General features: G+C 40.2%; 1 protein-coding gene across 1 annotated transcript in view; it reads right to left on the bottom strand.

Annotated features, from left to right (window-relative positions):
- ARFGAP3 (ARF GTPase activating protein 3) overlaps window positions 1-12,881 on the bottom strand; it is a 55,908-nt gene that overhangs the window by 23,103 nt on the left and 19,924 nt on the right. The window contains exons 6-9 of the mRNA XM_012741721.2: window positions 10,767-10,854; window positions 5,045-5,104; window positions 3,271-3,317; window positions 2,173-2,315 (exon numbers count right to left, since the gene is read on the bottom strand). Of these exons, the coding sequence (XP_012597175.2) occupies window positions 2,173-2,315; window positions 3,271-3,317; window positions 5,045-5,104; window positions 10,767-10,854 (338 nt within the window). The remainder of the gene's footprint in view (window positions 1-2,172; window positions 2,316-3,270; window positions 3,318-5,044; window positions 5,105-10,766; window positions 10,855-12,881) is intronic.

The raw sequence follows: 12,881 nt of genomic DNA, 5'->3' as shown, positions 1-12,881 counted from the left end.
AAAATAGAAAAATGAGCCAGGTGTGGTGGTGTGCACTTGTAGTCCCAGCTTCTTAGGAGGCTGAGGCAGGAGGATCACTTGAGCCCAAGAGTTTGAGGTTGCAGTGAGCTATAATGATGCCATTGCACTCTAGCATAGGTGACAAAGCAAGACTCTGTCTCAAAAACAACCAAAAAGCAAAAAAAAAAAAAACCCAAAAAAACAACCCCAAAACCCCAGTCTCATAACTGGCTCCTGACGTCCCATTTTCCAGTTTCTCTCATTCCTCCTGTCCTGAGTGTCACCACCACACTCACTTTCCCGAGAGAGCCCTTCCTGCAGCGCTACGCTCCCTAAGGAGGAGCTCCTTCTGCCTCTCATGTCGAATCCAAACTACCAGCCGGACTGTAAGGGGCTCCACATCCCCGTTCCAACGCTCCGACCCAGGCGAGTCCCCCACACAAACGCCATCATTCCCTCTCCGTTCTCTTAAACTCTTCCTTCTCCTTCTCCTTCAAGACCCAGGCCCAAAGCCTCTGGAGAGACCGCCGCAGCCATGGCCTTCCATCAAGGGTTTAGAATTCAGTCTCTGCCCCCAGTAGGGCTTCACCTTATAATTACCTTTTCATTATGGAGATATAATTCACATTCCATTAAAATTCACCCTTTTAAAGTATACAATTCAGTGATTTTTAGCACATTTTCAGGTTGTGGCACCATCCCTACTATCTAATTCCAGAACATTATCATCACGCCAAAAGGAAACTCTGTACTCATTAGCAGTCACGTCCTAGTCTCTCTTCCCCCAGCCCCTGGCAACGACTAATCGGCCTTCTGTCCATGGATTTGCCTATTTTGGGACATTTCATTGAGATGGACTCTTTTTTTTTTGAGACAGAGTCTCACTTTGTTGCCCAGGCTAGAGTGCCATGGCGTCAGCCTAGCTCACAGCAACCTCAAACTCCTGGGCTCAAGCGATCCTCCTGCCTCAGCCTCCTGAGTAGCTGGGACTATAGGCATGCACCACCATGCCCGGCTAGTTTTTTGTATATATATATATTTTAGTTGGTTAATTAATTTCTTTCTATTTTTAGTAGACATGAGGTCTCGCTCTTGCTCAGGCTGGTTTCGAACTCCTGGCCTTGAGCAATCCTCCCACCTCGGCCTCCCAAAGTGATAGGATTATAGGCGTGAGCCACCACGCCCGGCCAAGATGGACTCTTAATATGTGGTCTTTTGTCACTGGTTTCTTCCTTAGCATAAACTTTTTTCTTTTTCTTTTCTTTTTTTTCTTTTTGAGACGAGGTCTCACTATTTTGCTCAGGCTGGTCACAAACTCCTGAGCTCAAGGATCCTCTTGCCTCAGCCTCCCCAGTAGCTGGGCCTACAGCGTGCAGTAGTGGTGGACTATGGTGGCGTGCACCGCCGCACCCAGCAGCATACACCTGTCAAGGTTCATCCATGTCATAGTGTCTATCAGGACTTTATTCCTCTTCACGGCTGAAGGATATTTCATTGTACAGATACACCACATTTTGTTTGTTGTTCATCAGTTGATGGGTATTTGAGTTGTTTCTACTTTTTGGGTCTTAGCTGCTATGAGCATTCCTGTACATGTTTTTGTGTGGATACATGTTTTAATTTCTCGTGAGTATATACTTAGGAGTGGATTTGCTGGGTTACATGGTAACTTTGTGTTTAACTTTTTGAAGGACTGCCAAACTGCTTTCCACAACAGAGGCGCCATTTTACTTTGCCACCAGCAGTGTATGAGGGTTCCAATTTCTCCATATCCACATCCTAGCCAACACTAGTCACTGTCAGTCTTTTTCAGTAGAGCTGCCCGAGCAGGTATCTTACTGTGGTTTGATCTGTGCTTCCCTAAACTAAAGTGCTGAGCATCCGACACGTGTAAATACCTCTCACGCATCTCCTCCTTTCCCTCTCACCGTCACTGCCCAGTCCTGCCTCACAGCGTCAACCACAGATCCTTGCTCCCCCTCACCTCTAGTCCCTTCCCTTCTAATCCACACTTCAATGTAATATCAGTTTTCATAAAACTAAACATTGCAGTACCCTAACTCATACACACACTTAAAAATTAATGGCATTTGGAAAGTAAATCTTGGAGTTGTTTAATTAATAGTTTTATATTCCCCCAAAACATATTACTATAAAAAAAATTAAACTTACATTGATTCTTCCTTAGGGGCCGCCCTGGCCAGAAGGTCTTCCTGTTCCTTCATTTTATCTACAGCTTGAGCTTGTTTTTCAATTTCATTAAAGCATGTATTCGCCAGTTTCTGGGCTCCTAAACTTCCTTTCTTGGCCCCAAGCTGGAAGATATATAAGGTTATAGTCTATCAAAGTTGTTGGGAAACTTTTTAATTACAAGTAACATTTACTTAGGTTTACTGCTTGCCAGACACTGACAACCACTGTGCATTTGTTCTCCTGCTCAGCCCCAACTCTGAGAAGCTGGCATTATTATGGTTCTCCCTTGATATCCTCCAGGTATTGGCTCCAGGACCCCCTCGGATACCAAAATCCAGGAATGCTCAGGTCCCTGATGTAAAGTGGCGCCATATTTGCATATAACCCAAGTATATCTTCTTGTGTGTTTTAAATCATCGGTAGATTGCTTATAATACCTAATACAATGTAAATGTTATATAAATAGTTGTTAAGTCTGTATTTTTTCATTTGTATTATTTTTATTGTTGTATTATTTTTTATTAGATTTTCCCCCCAATATTTTCAACTCATAGCTGGTTGAATCCAAGGATGTGGAGCCCATGGATGAGGGTGTGGAGGTTGACTGTATATACGCAGCATACAGACAAGAAACTGAAGCTCACCCAAGTTAAGCAACATGGCTGAGACCACACAGCCAGTAAGAGCAAAGGTCAGGATTCAAACCCTGGACCCTGCCTCCAGGGCGGGTACTCTGCAATGCCTCACTGTATTTGAAAGCTCACCAGGTGACTACCCGCTAAGCCTCCCAAGATGTCACTGCTTATACAACTGCACAAGCAGTAGAGAAACTTCCTGTGGGCTTTTGTTAATGTTTTGCAGAATCTTATCATAGACACAAGAAATGTTAAACATTCATTCTAGAAAAAATTCACTAAGTATAATATTCATCTCTTTAAACAAAACATAGACTTTTTATCAAAGCCACATTTATTATAATATGGCTCAAAATAAAAAACAAAACTAAAATGACAGAATGGCTTTTTAGTTTTAAAGCTAAACTACCAGATATGTTATATATAATTACATAATACTCACTCCTTTTTTAACTTGATTTGGTTTCTTTTTTATGATAGAGGAAACTTCTGCCAAAAAAGAAAAGTTAAAGTGTCAGACCAACAGAAATCACAAACAATTTTTCTTTTTACTGTGTCTTTTAATTCTAAGATACTGCACATCACTATTTAAGAGACTATCACATATTCCGCGTTCGTCTGTCAGACAGAAGGCTCAGCATGCAGGGGTATACTAGAGTAACAGAGCTAAGTCAAGGTGGGGTCCTCAGAGATTCCATGCAGTTTCCAGACTCAGAGAAAATGTATTTTTTTTTTTGAGACAGAGTCTCGCTTTGTTGCCCAGGCTAGTGTGAGTGCTGTGGCGTCAGCCTAACTCACAGCAACCTCAAACTCCTGGGCTCGAGCGATCCTTCTGTCTCAGCCTCCCGAGTAGCTGGGACTACAGGCATGTGCCACCATGCCCGGCTAATTTTTTTTATATATATATATATCAGTTGGCCAATTAGTTTCTTTCTATTTATAGTAGAGACGGGGGTCTCGCTCTTGCTCAGGCTGGTTTCGAACTCCTGACCTCGAGCAATCCGCCCGCCTCGGCCTCCCAGAGAGCTAGGATTACAGGCGTGAGCCACCGTGCCCGCCTATTTTTTTTTTTTTTTTTTGAGACAGAGTCTTACTTTGTTGCCCAGGCTAGAGTGAGTGCCATGGTGTCAGCCTAGCTCACAGCAACCTCAAACTCCTGGGCTCAAGTGATCCTCTTGCCTCACCCTCCTGAGTAGCTGGGACTACAGGCATGCGCCACCATGCCCAGCTAATTTTTTCTATGTATGTTAGTTGGCCAATTAATTTCTTTCTATTTATAGTAGAGACGGGGTCTCGCTCTTGCTCAGGTTGGTTTTGAACTCCTGACCTCGAGCAATCCGCCCGCCTCGGCCTCCCAGAGAGCTAGGATTACAGGCGTGAGCCACCGCGCCCGGCTAGAAAATGTATTTTTGAACAACACACTGAAGGGAAACAGAGCCTGGGCTGGCCCCATTCAGTATTTTCTTCAGGAGCATTTTTAAGTATATATTAGAACAAACTTTTCTATTAAGCTCTATTCTTCAAAACTTTAAAACTTTTCTTACAATATAAAGTTAGCCAGGTATTATGTGTACATCTAAAGCAGTCAGTGATGTGCTTTTTCACCTTGGCTTATATATATATATTATCATATTAGCCAAAGGAAGTGCAAAGCATTCTGTTATTTTAGTAGCACTACTTTCTAAGTTGTACACAAATATACGGTGCTTTTAGAGAAAGTTTTTTAAAAATTGTTTTCTGGATAAATTTTAATCATAGATTATATATTCTGTTTTTAGAATGATGTTTAAGAAACTCAGCAAAAATAAAAATCTTAATTTTTTTCTTTTTTTTTTTTTTGAGACAGGCTTTTACTGTTGCAGTTCAAGACTACAGTGAGCTATGATAGCACCTCTGCACTCCAGCCTGGGTAGCAGAGCAAGAACCTGCCTCAAAGAAAAAAATTTAATTAAAAAAATAAACAGGCAGGGAGGTTCGGGTAGTAATAAATAAAAACAAACAAAAGCAACAACAGCAATCTTGGTTAAATGTATAGATGCTGAATTTTATATTCATAAAGATGGCTAAAATACAGCAACTTTTGCTTAATAAAATCTCATTAACAGATTCATGATGCTATAAAGAGAGACACCCAGACAGAATGCAAAGACAGGATTCACTTTTTTCTTAATGAGTCTCACTCTTTAAATCCCAATATAGGGTTTTAAGCATATTACCTAAAGCAGCTTTTGTTGGTACATTAAGACCTTCTACACTTGGTCCTTCTTCTGGTCCACCTGAAAATTTAAAACATTGATATTAACACAGAAATATACTCATCAAACTTCCTCTTGAATGTATAATAATTCAACTTGCTCAATATTATTAATATATATCTTATCCAATTCTGTCAATGATCATCTTTCTTTTTTAGCTCCATATTCTATCATTACCAGAATTTTGATTCAAAATTCCATTGAAGTAGAAGTATACTTTTTATCCAATGGTTTTACAGAATAGAAATGTTAGTGGTCCCTTCAATGAATATCATTCAGAATTCTCAGGATCTGGCGTTTTAAAGTGACCTGTTAGCGTCCCAAATAGCTAGGATTACAGATGTGCACTATCACACCCAGCTAATTTTTAAATTTTTTGTAGAGATGGGTTATCACTACATTGCCCAGGCTGGTCTCGAACTCCTAACTTCAAGCAATCCTCCCGCCTCGGCTACCCAAAGTGCTGGGATTACAGGTGTGAGCCACTGCACCCGGCCTGCCCTGTTTCTTAGTTTGCCTAGTTTGTAATCCTTAAATCATAAAGTGATCCTGGTTAGGAAACCCATTAAACCTTATTAAAAATATATTTTGTTATTTTATAACTTTAAAAATAGCTAAACAAATGTAGTATATATTTTCAATGGAATATTATTTGGCCAAAAAAGAAATGAAATACTGAGAGAGATGTTACAACATGGATGAACCTTGAAAACATTATAACTACAAGAAGCCAGTCACAAAAGGCCACATGTTGTATGATTTCATATATCTTACATGTCCAGATTAGAAAATCCAGAGACAGAAAGTAGACTTGTGGTTGCCAGGGGTGAGGTGAAATGGAAGTGACTGAAAATACTCTTTTTTTAAAAATTTTTTTCTTTTTATATTTGTTTTTAACTTATTCTTTTTCTTTTCTTTTTACAAAAAGCAGCCAATCCATGAAAATATTCTTAAATTAGATAGTGATGACTGTGCCACAACTTTGTGAATATACTAAAAACACTGAATTGTATACTTTAAAAGGGTGAATTTTATATCTGAATTATATGTTAATGAAGCTATTATTTTTTTACTTATATATTTATTCTTTTTGAGACAGTCTTGCTTTGTTGCCCAGGCTAGAGTGAGTGCCGTGGCGTCAGCCTAGCTCACAGCAACCTCAAACTCCTGGGCTCAAGCAACCCTCCTGCCTCAGCCTCCCAAGTAGCTGGGACTACAGGCATGTGCCACCATGCCCGGCTAATTTTTTCTATATATATTAGTTGGCCAATTAATTTCTTTTTTAATTTATAGTAGAGACGGGGTCTCGCTCTTGCTCAGGCTGGTTTCAAACTCCTGACCTCAAGCAATCCGCCCGCCTAGGCCTCCCAGAGTGATAGGATTACAGGCATGAGCCACCGCGCCGGCCAAAGCTATTATTTTTTAAATGTCAGCCTCAACAGTGGTTTACAGGAAACCTTACTGCTTCATTTTTATAAATATTTAAAAGATAAACTCTGATTAAGGCATTTAGATAAGCAAAGCAGAATGACTAAGCACAATGATATGGGTTTTTTTTTTCTGTTTTTTTTTGTTTTGTTTTTTTTTTGTTTGTTTCTTTAATATCTTTTTTTTTTTTTGAGACAGAGTCTTGCTTTGTTGTCCAGGCTAGAGTGAGTGCTGTGGCGTCAGCCTAGCTCACAGCAACCTCAAACTCCTGGGCTCAAGCAATCCTGTCGCCTCAGCCTCCTAAGTATAGCTGGGACTCCAGGCATGTGCCACCATGCCCGGTTAATTTTTTTCTATATATATTAGTTGGCCAATTAATTTCTTTCTATTTATAGTAGAGATGGGGTCTCACTCTTGCTCAGGCTGGTTTCGAACTCCTGACCTTGAGCAATCCACCCGCCTCGGCCTCCCAGAGTGCTAGGATTACAGGCATGAGCCACCACACCCAGCCCCACAATGATGTTTTGTAGACAAACAACTGACCACATTTACTGATACCCTATTATGGACCAGGACCTGCTCTGGGCATTGGAGAAACAGCAGCACACAAGAATACACAAGCAGGCCGGGCGCTGTGGCTCACGCCTGTAATCCTAGCTCTTGGGAGGCCGAGGCGGGCGGATTGCTCAAGGTCAGGAGTTCAAAACCAGCCTGAGCGAGACCCCGTCTCTACTATAAATAGAAAGAAATTAATTGGCCAACTGATATATATATAAAAAAATTAGCCGGGCATGGTGGCGCATGCCTGTAGTCCCAGCTACCCGGGAGGCTGAGGCAGAAGGATCACTGGAGCCCAGGAGTTTGAGGTTGCTGTGAGCTAGGCTGACGCCACGGCACTCACTCTAGCCCGGGCAACAAAGTGAGACTCTGTCTCAAAAAAAAAAAAAAAAAAAAAAAAAAAAAAAAAAAAAAAAAAAAAAAAAAAAAAGAATACACAAGCAGAACATTTCATGCTCCGTATTTCTATTTGTTAAAGTTCTTTTGTTTTCTCCTTTTCACTGTGTAATCCTTAAGTTCACTCAAGACTGCACTTTGCCACTCACGGCTGTACACATGAAATTCTAGGTGAAGCCTCAGGCAACAGGTCTCCCTAATTAGCAGCTGCTTAACAAAAATTCTGGACAAAGGAAAGTGCTGTTACAGGTGCAAAAGGAAATGGAATCATAAACAATAAATCCTTTTAGGAGAAACTCTTCAGTTAAGAACAAAATTACAATAATACAATCTTATTCTGTGTTTAATTACTTGGGTTTCAGTTAGTAAAATAAACTGAGACATCTGGAATTTGGAGGTTACACATATCTTCTGTGGCAGGTCTCTTATGCTAATAAATTGTAATAGCAACGGTAATAGCGATGGCTCACACCTGTACTCCCAGCACTTTGCGAGGCCAAGGGAGGAGGACTGCTTGAGGCCAGTAGTTTGAGACCAGCCCAGGGCAACATAGTGAGACTGTATCTACAAAAAATATAAAAATTAGCTGTGTGTGGTGGCATGCACCTGTAGTCCCAGCTACTCAGAAGCCTGATGTGGGAGGATCACTTGAGCCCAGGAGCTTGAGGTTACAGTGAGCTATGACTGCACCACTGCACTCTAGCCAGGGCAACAGAGTGAGACCCTTTCTATTAAAAAAGAAAAAAAAAATTATAATAGCAACAATAGTCAAATTATCACCTGTACTTTCAGAGGATACAAAATCCACTGTTTCTCTTTGTTACTTAAGAGAAAATGTTGGAATTAATTCTTTTCTCTTTATAGATAATATCAAATCAATCAATGGCTCAGGTATGTTTCTCGTTTTAAAAAAGAATCTCTCCCTAGAGGAGCTCACAGCTCAGTGACACACAGAGGACATGCAAACTAATGGACACAGTAATTTCCAGAACTGGGTGTGCTGTGCTGAGGAAGAGAAAATACATAATGTAGTTGTGACTAGGAGAGCTTGCTGGCTGGATTTAAAGCTGAAACTCCAATAAGGAGGCAGTCCCTTGCCAATCAGGGGACAATTGCCACCTTCCAAGCAAACATAGGAAAGAACCTAAGGGCCGGTGTGGCTTAAGACTAAGAAATCAAAAAGCTAAACTCAAGTTAGAGGTGCATAAATGTCTTCCTTGAAGGCATCTAAGGTCACATGCCTAAGAAAATGAATGTGAAAAAAACCCACAGAATCCAAATCATACACAAAACCGCCAGATCAGAGTTCTTTGCATATTAAGGAAACAAGCCTTTTGTCTATATATGAATTGCAAATGTTTATCATTTGTCTTCACTTTAAAGTACTTTTTCAGAACAGAAATTTTAAATGTATATGTAGTTGGATTTATTAATCTTTTCCAAGGTCTGAATATGCATAGAAGGGCTTTCCCAATCTAGGATAGCAGAACAGCTTTATACATGTTTTCTCCTAGGACCATCATATATTCATTTAAATCTTTGATCCACCTGAATTTAGTCTGGTGCAAAGAAGGAATTTTCCTTTGTTTTATTATTGTTTTCTAAAATGCCCTGGTACTTTTCTAAATTCCATTCATTAAATAACCCATCATTCTCTGGGATGTGAAATGTTCCTATCCTGACCCACTGATTTGTCCACTCCCATACCAGTAAAATGAGAAACCAGCGCTCTACAGTCTATCGTTGGGCGGAAATCTCAGGCAGTCCTTCCCTTGCGCCTACAGTCCCACACAAGGGAGCGACCCCACTCTGGGAGAGAGCTGAATGCTCCTCTCTCCTCGCACTCTTTTCTTGATAAATACCACTTACTTTCCAACCCCTTAGCAAAGTCCTTGCCAGAAATTTTCTAAGTACTCTCATCCAACCTAACGTTTGGTGACTGTTCAATCTTTTCTGTTACAATAAGTTCCTTAAAGTTGTTCCAGGCTCAGTTTATATAAGCCAGCACTGCTTATGGTACCACATCCCATGAGTTCACTGCTTAGTCATCCCAAGTTACATTTTTGTTGTTAACTTATACTAACATGCTGGCTAACAAAAGATTCATGATTTTAAAACAGGAAGAGCTGACTATTCGTATCACATAAGTGACTTTTTAATATGCAATTGATATAAGCATATTTATAATAAACATAATCTTAAAATAAATTTACCAAATGTGAATCATTAGGTAGCAACTATTTATTGATTGATTTTTTTTTTTTTTTTTTTTTTGAGACAGAGTCTCACTTTGTAGCCCAGGCTAGAGTGAGTGCCGTGGCGTCAGCCTAGCTCACAGCAACCTCAAACTCCTGGGCTCAAGCAATCCTCCTGCTTCAGCCTCCCAAGTAGCTGGGACTACAGGCATGTGCCACCATGCCCGGCTAATTTTTTCTATATATATATATTAGTTGGCCAATTAGTTTCTTTCTATTTATAGTAGAGACGGGGTCTTGCTCTTGCTCAGGCTGGTTTTGAACTCCTGACCTCGAGCAATCCGCCCACCTCGGCCTCCCAGAGTGCTAGGATTACAGGCGTGAGCCACCTCGCCCGGCCTATTTATTGATTGATTAATTGATTGATTGATTGAGACAGAGTCTCACTTTGTTGCCCAGGCTAGAGTGCCGTGGCATCAGCCTAGCTCACAGCAACCTCAAACTCCAGGGCTCAAGCGATCCTCCTGCCTCAGACTCTCAAGTAGCTGGGACTACAGGCATGTGCCACCATGCCCGGCTAATTTTTTCTATGTGTATGTATTAATTGGCCAATTAATTTCTTTCTATTTATAGTATAGACAGGGTCTCGCTCTTGCTCAGGCTGGTTTCAAACTCCTGACTTCAAGCAATCCGCCCGCCTTGGCCTCCTAGAGTGCTAGGATTACAGGCGTGAGCTACCGTGCCGGGCCAGCAACTATTTATATAATAGTTTTTAAAATGAAATCTTTTCTGATTATAAAAGTAAAACACACTCATAAAAGTTCAGAAACTTCAACACAGTCAAGTAGAAACTAAACCTCATCAGTAATTTCATTCTCTACTTAACTTGGTGTGTACCTTCTTGAATGTTTTCTGTGAGTATATGTTTATTTCTTTTTTTACAAAAAGGAGACAACATTCCATGTTCAGTAATATTTTTCCCTACTTTATAATCTATCATGGATATTTCCTCCTGTTAATGTAGACGGGTCTACATTTTAATTTCTAATAGTCTCACAGGATGCCACAGAATTGCATCACACGACAAGTCTAAGTAAGGACTCCACCTTCGCTATTTTCTGGAGTGGTCTCCAAGGCCCTTGGTGTTAAAGAAGACAGTTCTGACAGTGCTGATGCCCAGGCTGTGCCACTCACCTGAAGCAAGAGAAGAAAAGTTGTTAGCAGACAAATCAAGGAAACAGTCATAGAAAACAAATCAAAGCAGGGAAAAAAACCTAACAATTTAAATAGCCTCCTTCTGGGTCCCTGCTTAGTGGGCTTAGCAGAAAGATAAAACATGTCTATTCTTAAATCTCTGTTTCCATGATTAAATTTCTCATTTTCCCTCCTTTTTTTAAATAACATTTTTATTTTGGAACCATTTCAGATTTACACAAAAGTTGCAAAGATAGTAGAGTTTCCATATGCCCTTCATCCAGCTTCCTCTAACATTACAGCATCTGTGGTAAATCTAAGTCTAAACTAAGAGGTGATCACTGGTACAACACCATCGGCTAAACTCTGACTTCATTCGGACTTCACCAGCTTTTCTGCCAATGTCTTTTTTCTCTTCCAAGATCCAGTTCAGGATCCCACACTGCTCTTGGCTGTGATGCCTCCTCCTTGGTCACTTCTGGTTTGTGACAGTTGCTCAGTCTTCCCTTGTTTCTCATGACCTTGAAACTTTTGAAGGGTACTGCTCAGGAGTTTTGTTGAATGGCCCTCAGTCTAGGTTTGTCTGATGTTTTCACATGATTAGACTCAGGTTTGGGGGGAGACTACCAGAGGGGGAAGTGCCCTTCTCACATCAACACGCCCTACACACGTTAACCCTGATCACTTGGTGGAGGTGGTGTCTCCCAGGTTTTCCCACTGTAGAGTCATTGTGTTTCCCTTTCCATACTCTAGTCTTGGGAAGCGAGGCACTAAGTCCAGCTCATACTCAAGGGGAGGGGAAGTGAAGGTCTGCTTCCTGAAGGGGAGGTACAGTATATAAATACCGTCACGCACCACATATGATGTTTCAGTCAACGATGGACTCCATAAGATTATAATGGAGCTGAAAAATTCCTATCACACAGTGACATGCTAGCCATAGTGAAGTCCTACTGCAATCCCATTATTCACATGTGATGATGATACTGAACCTCCCATGCTGCCAGTTGTATAAAAGTCTAGCACATACAATCATGTAGAGTACACAATACTTGATAATGAACAACTATGTTACTGGTTTATATATTTATTAAACTGTACTTTTTATCACTATTTTAGAGTATACTCCTTCTACTTATTAAAAATAAAGGTAACTGTAAAACAGCCTCAGGCAGGTCCTTCAGGAGGTATCCAGAAGTAGGCACTGTATCACAGGAGAAGACAGCTCCGTGTGTCACTGCTCCGAAGCCCTTCCAGTGGGACAAGATGTGGAGGGGGAAGACAGTGATATTGATGATCCTGACCCTGTGTAGGTTTAGGCTAATGTGTGTGTTTGTTTCTTAGTTTTCAACAAAAAAATTTTAAGCATAAAAATGTGTTTTTTAAAAATTTATAGAATAAAGATATAAAGGAAAATATTTGTACAATGTGTTTGTGTTTTAAGCTAAATATTACTACAAAAGAGTAAAAAGTTTTTAAAAATTTTAAAATTTATAAAGTAAAAAAGTTACAGTAAACTAAAGTTAATCTATTATTGAAGAAAGAAAAAAAATTTTAATAAATTCAGTTAGCCTAAGTATACAGTGTTTCTAAAGTCTACAGTGGTGTAATGTCCTAGGCCTTCACGTTCACTCACCACTCACTCACTGACTCACCCAGAGCAACTTCCAGTCCTGCCAGCTCCATTCATTGTAAGTGCCCTATGTAAGTATACCATTTTTCATCTTTTATACCTTATTTTTACTGTACCTTTCCTCTGTTTAGCTATGTTTATATATACAAATACTTGCCGGTATAATTGCCTATAGTATTAGTACAATAACATGCTGTACAGGCGTGTAGCCTAGCAGCAATAGGCTATACTACATAGCCTAGGTGTATAGGAGGCAGTACCGTCTAGGTTTGTGTAAGTACTCACTATAATGTTCACAGTATCAAGAAACTGCCTAACAATGAATGCATTTTTCAGGACATAACCCTGTTGTTAAACAACACATGACTATATATGATTTAGAATGCCTATAAGG

Source organism: Microcebus murinus, chromosome 10, assembly GCF_040939455.1.
Source record: "Microcebus murinus isolate Inina chromosome 10, M.murinus_Inina_mat1.0, whole genome shotgun sequence".
Taxonomy (NCBI): Eukaryota; Metazoa; Chordata; class Mammalia; order Primates; family Cheirogaleidae; genus Microcebus; species Microcebus murinus.
The sequence above is the reverse complement of the archived record's forward strand: the minus strand, read 5'-3'. Positions and strand labels throughout refer to the sequence as shown.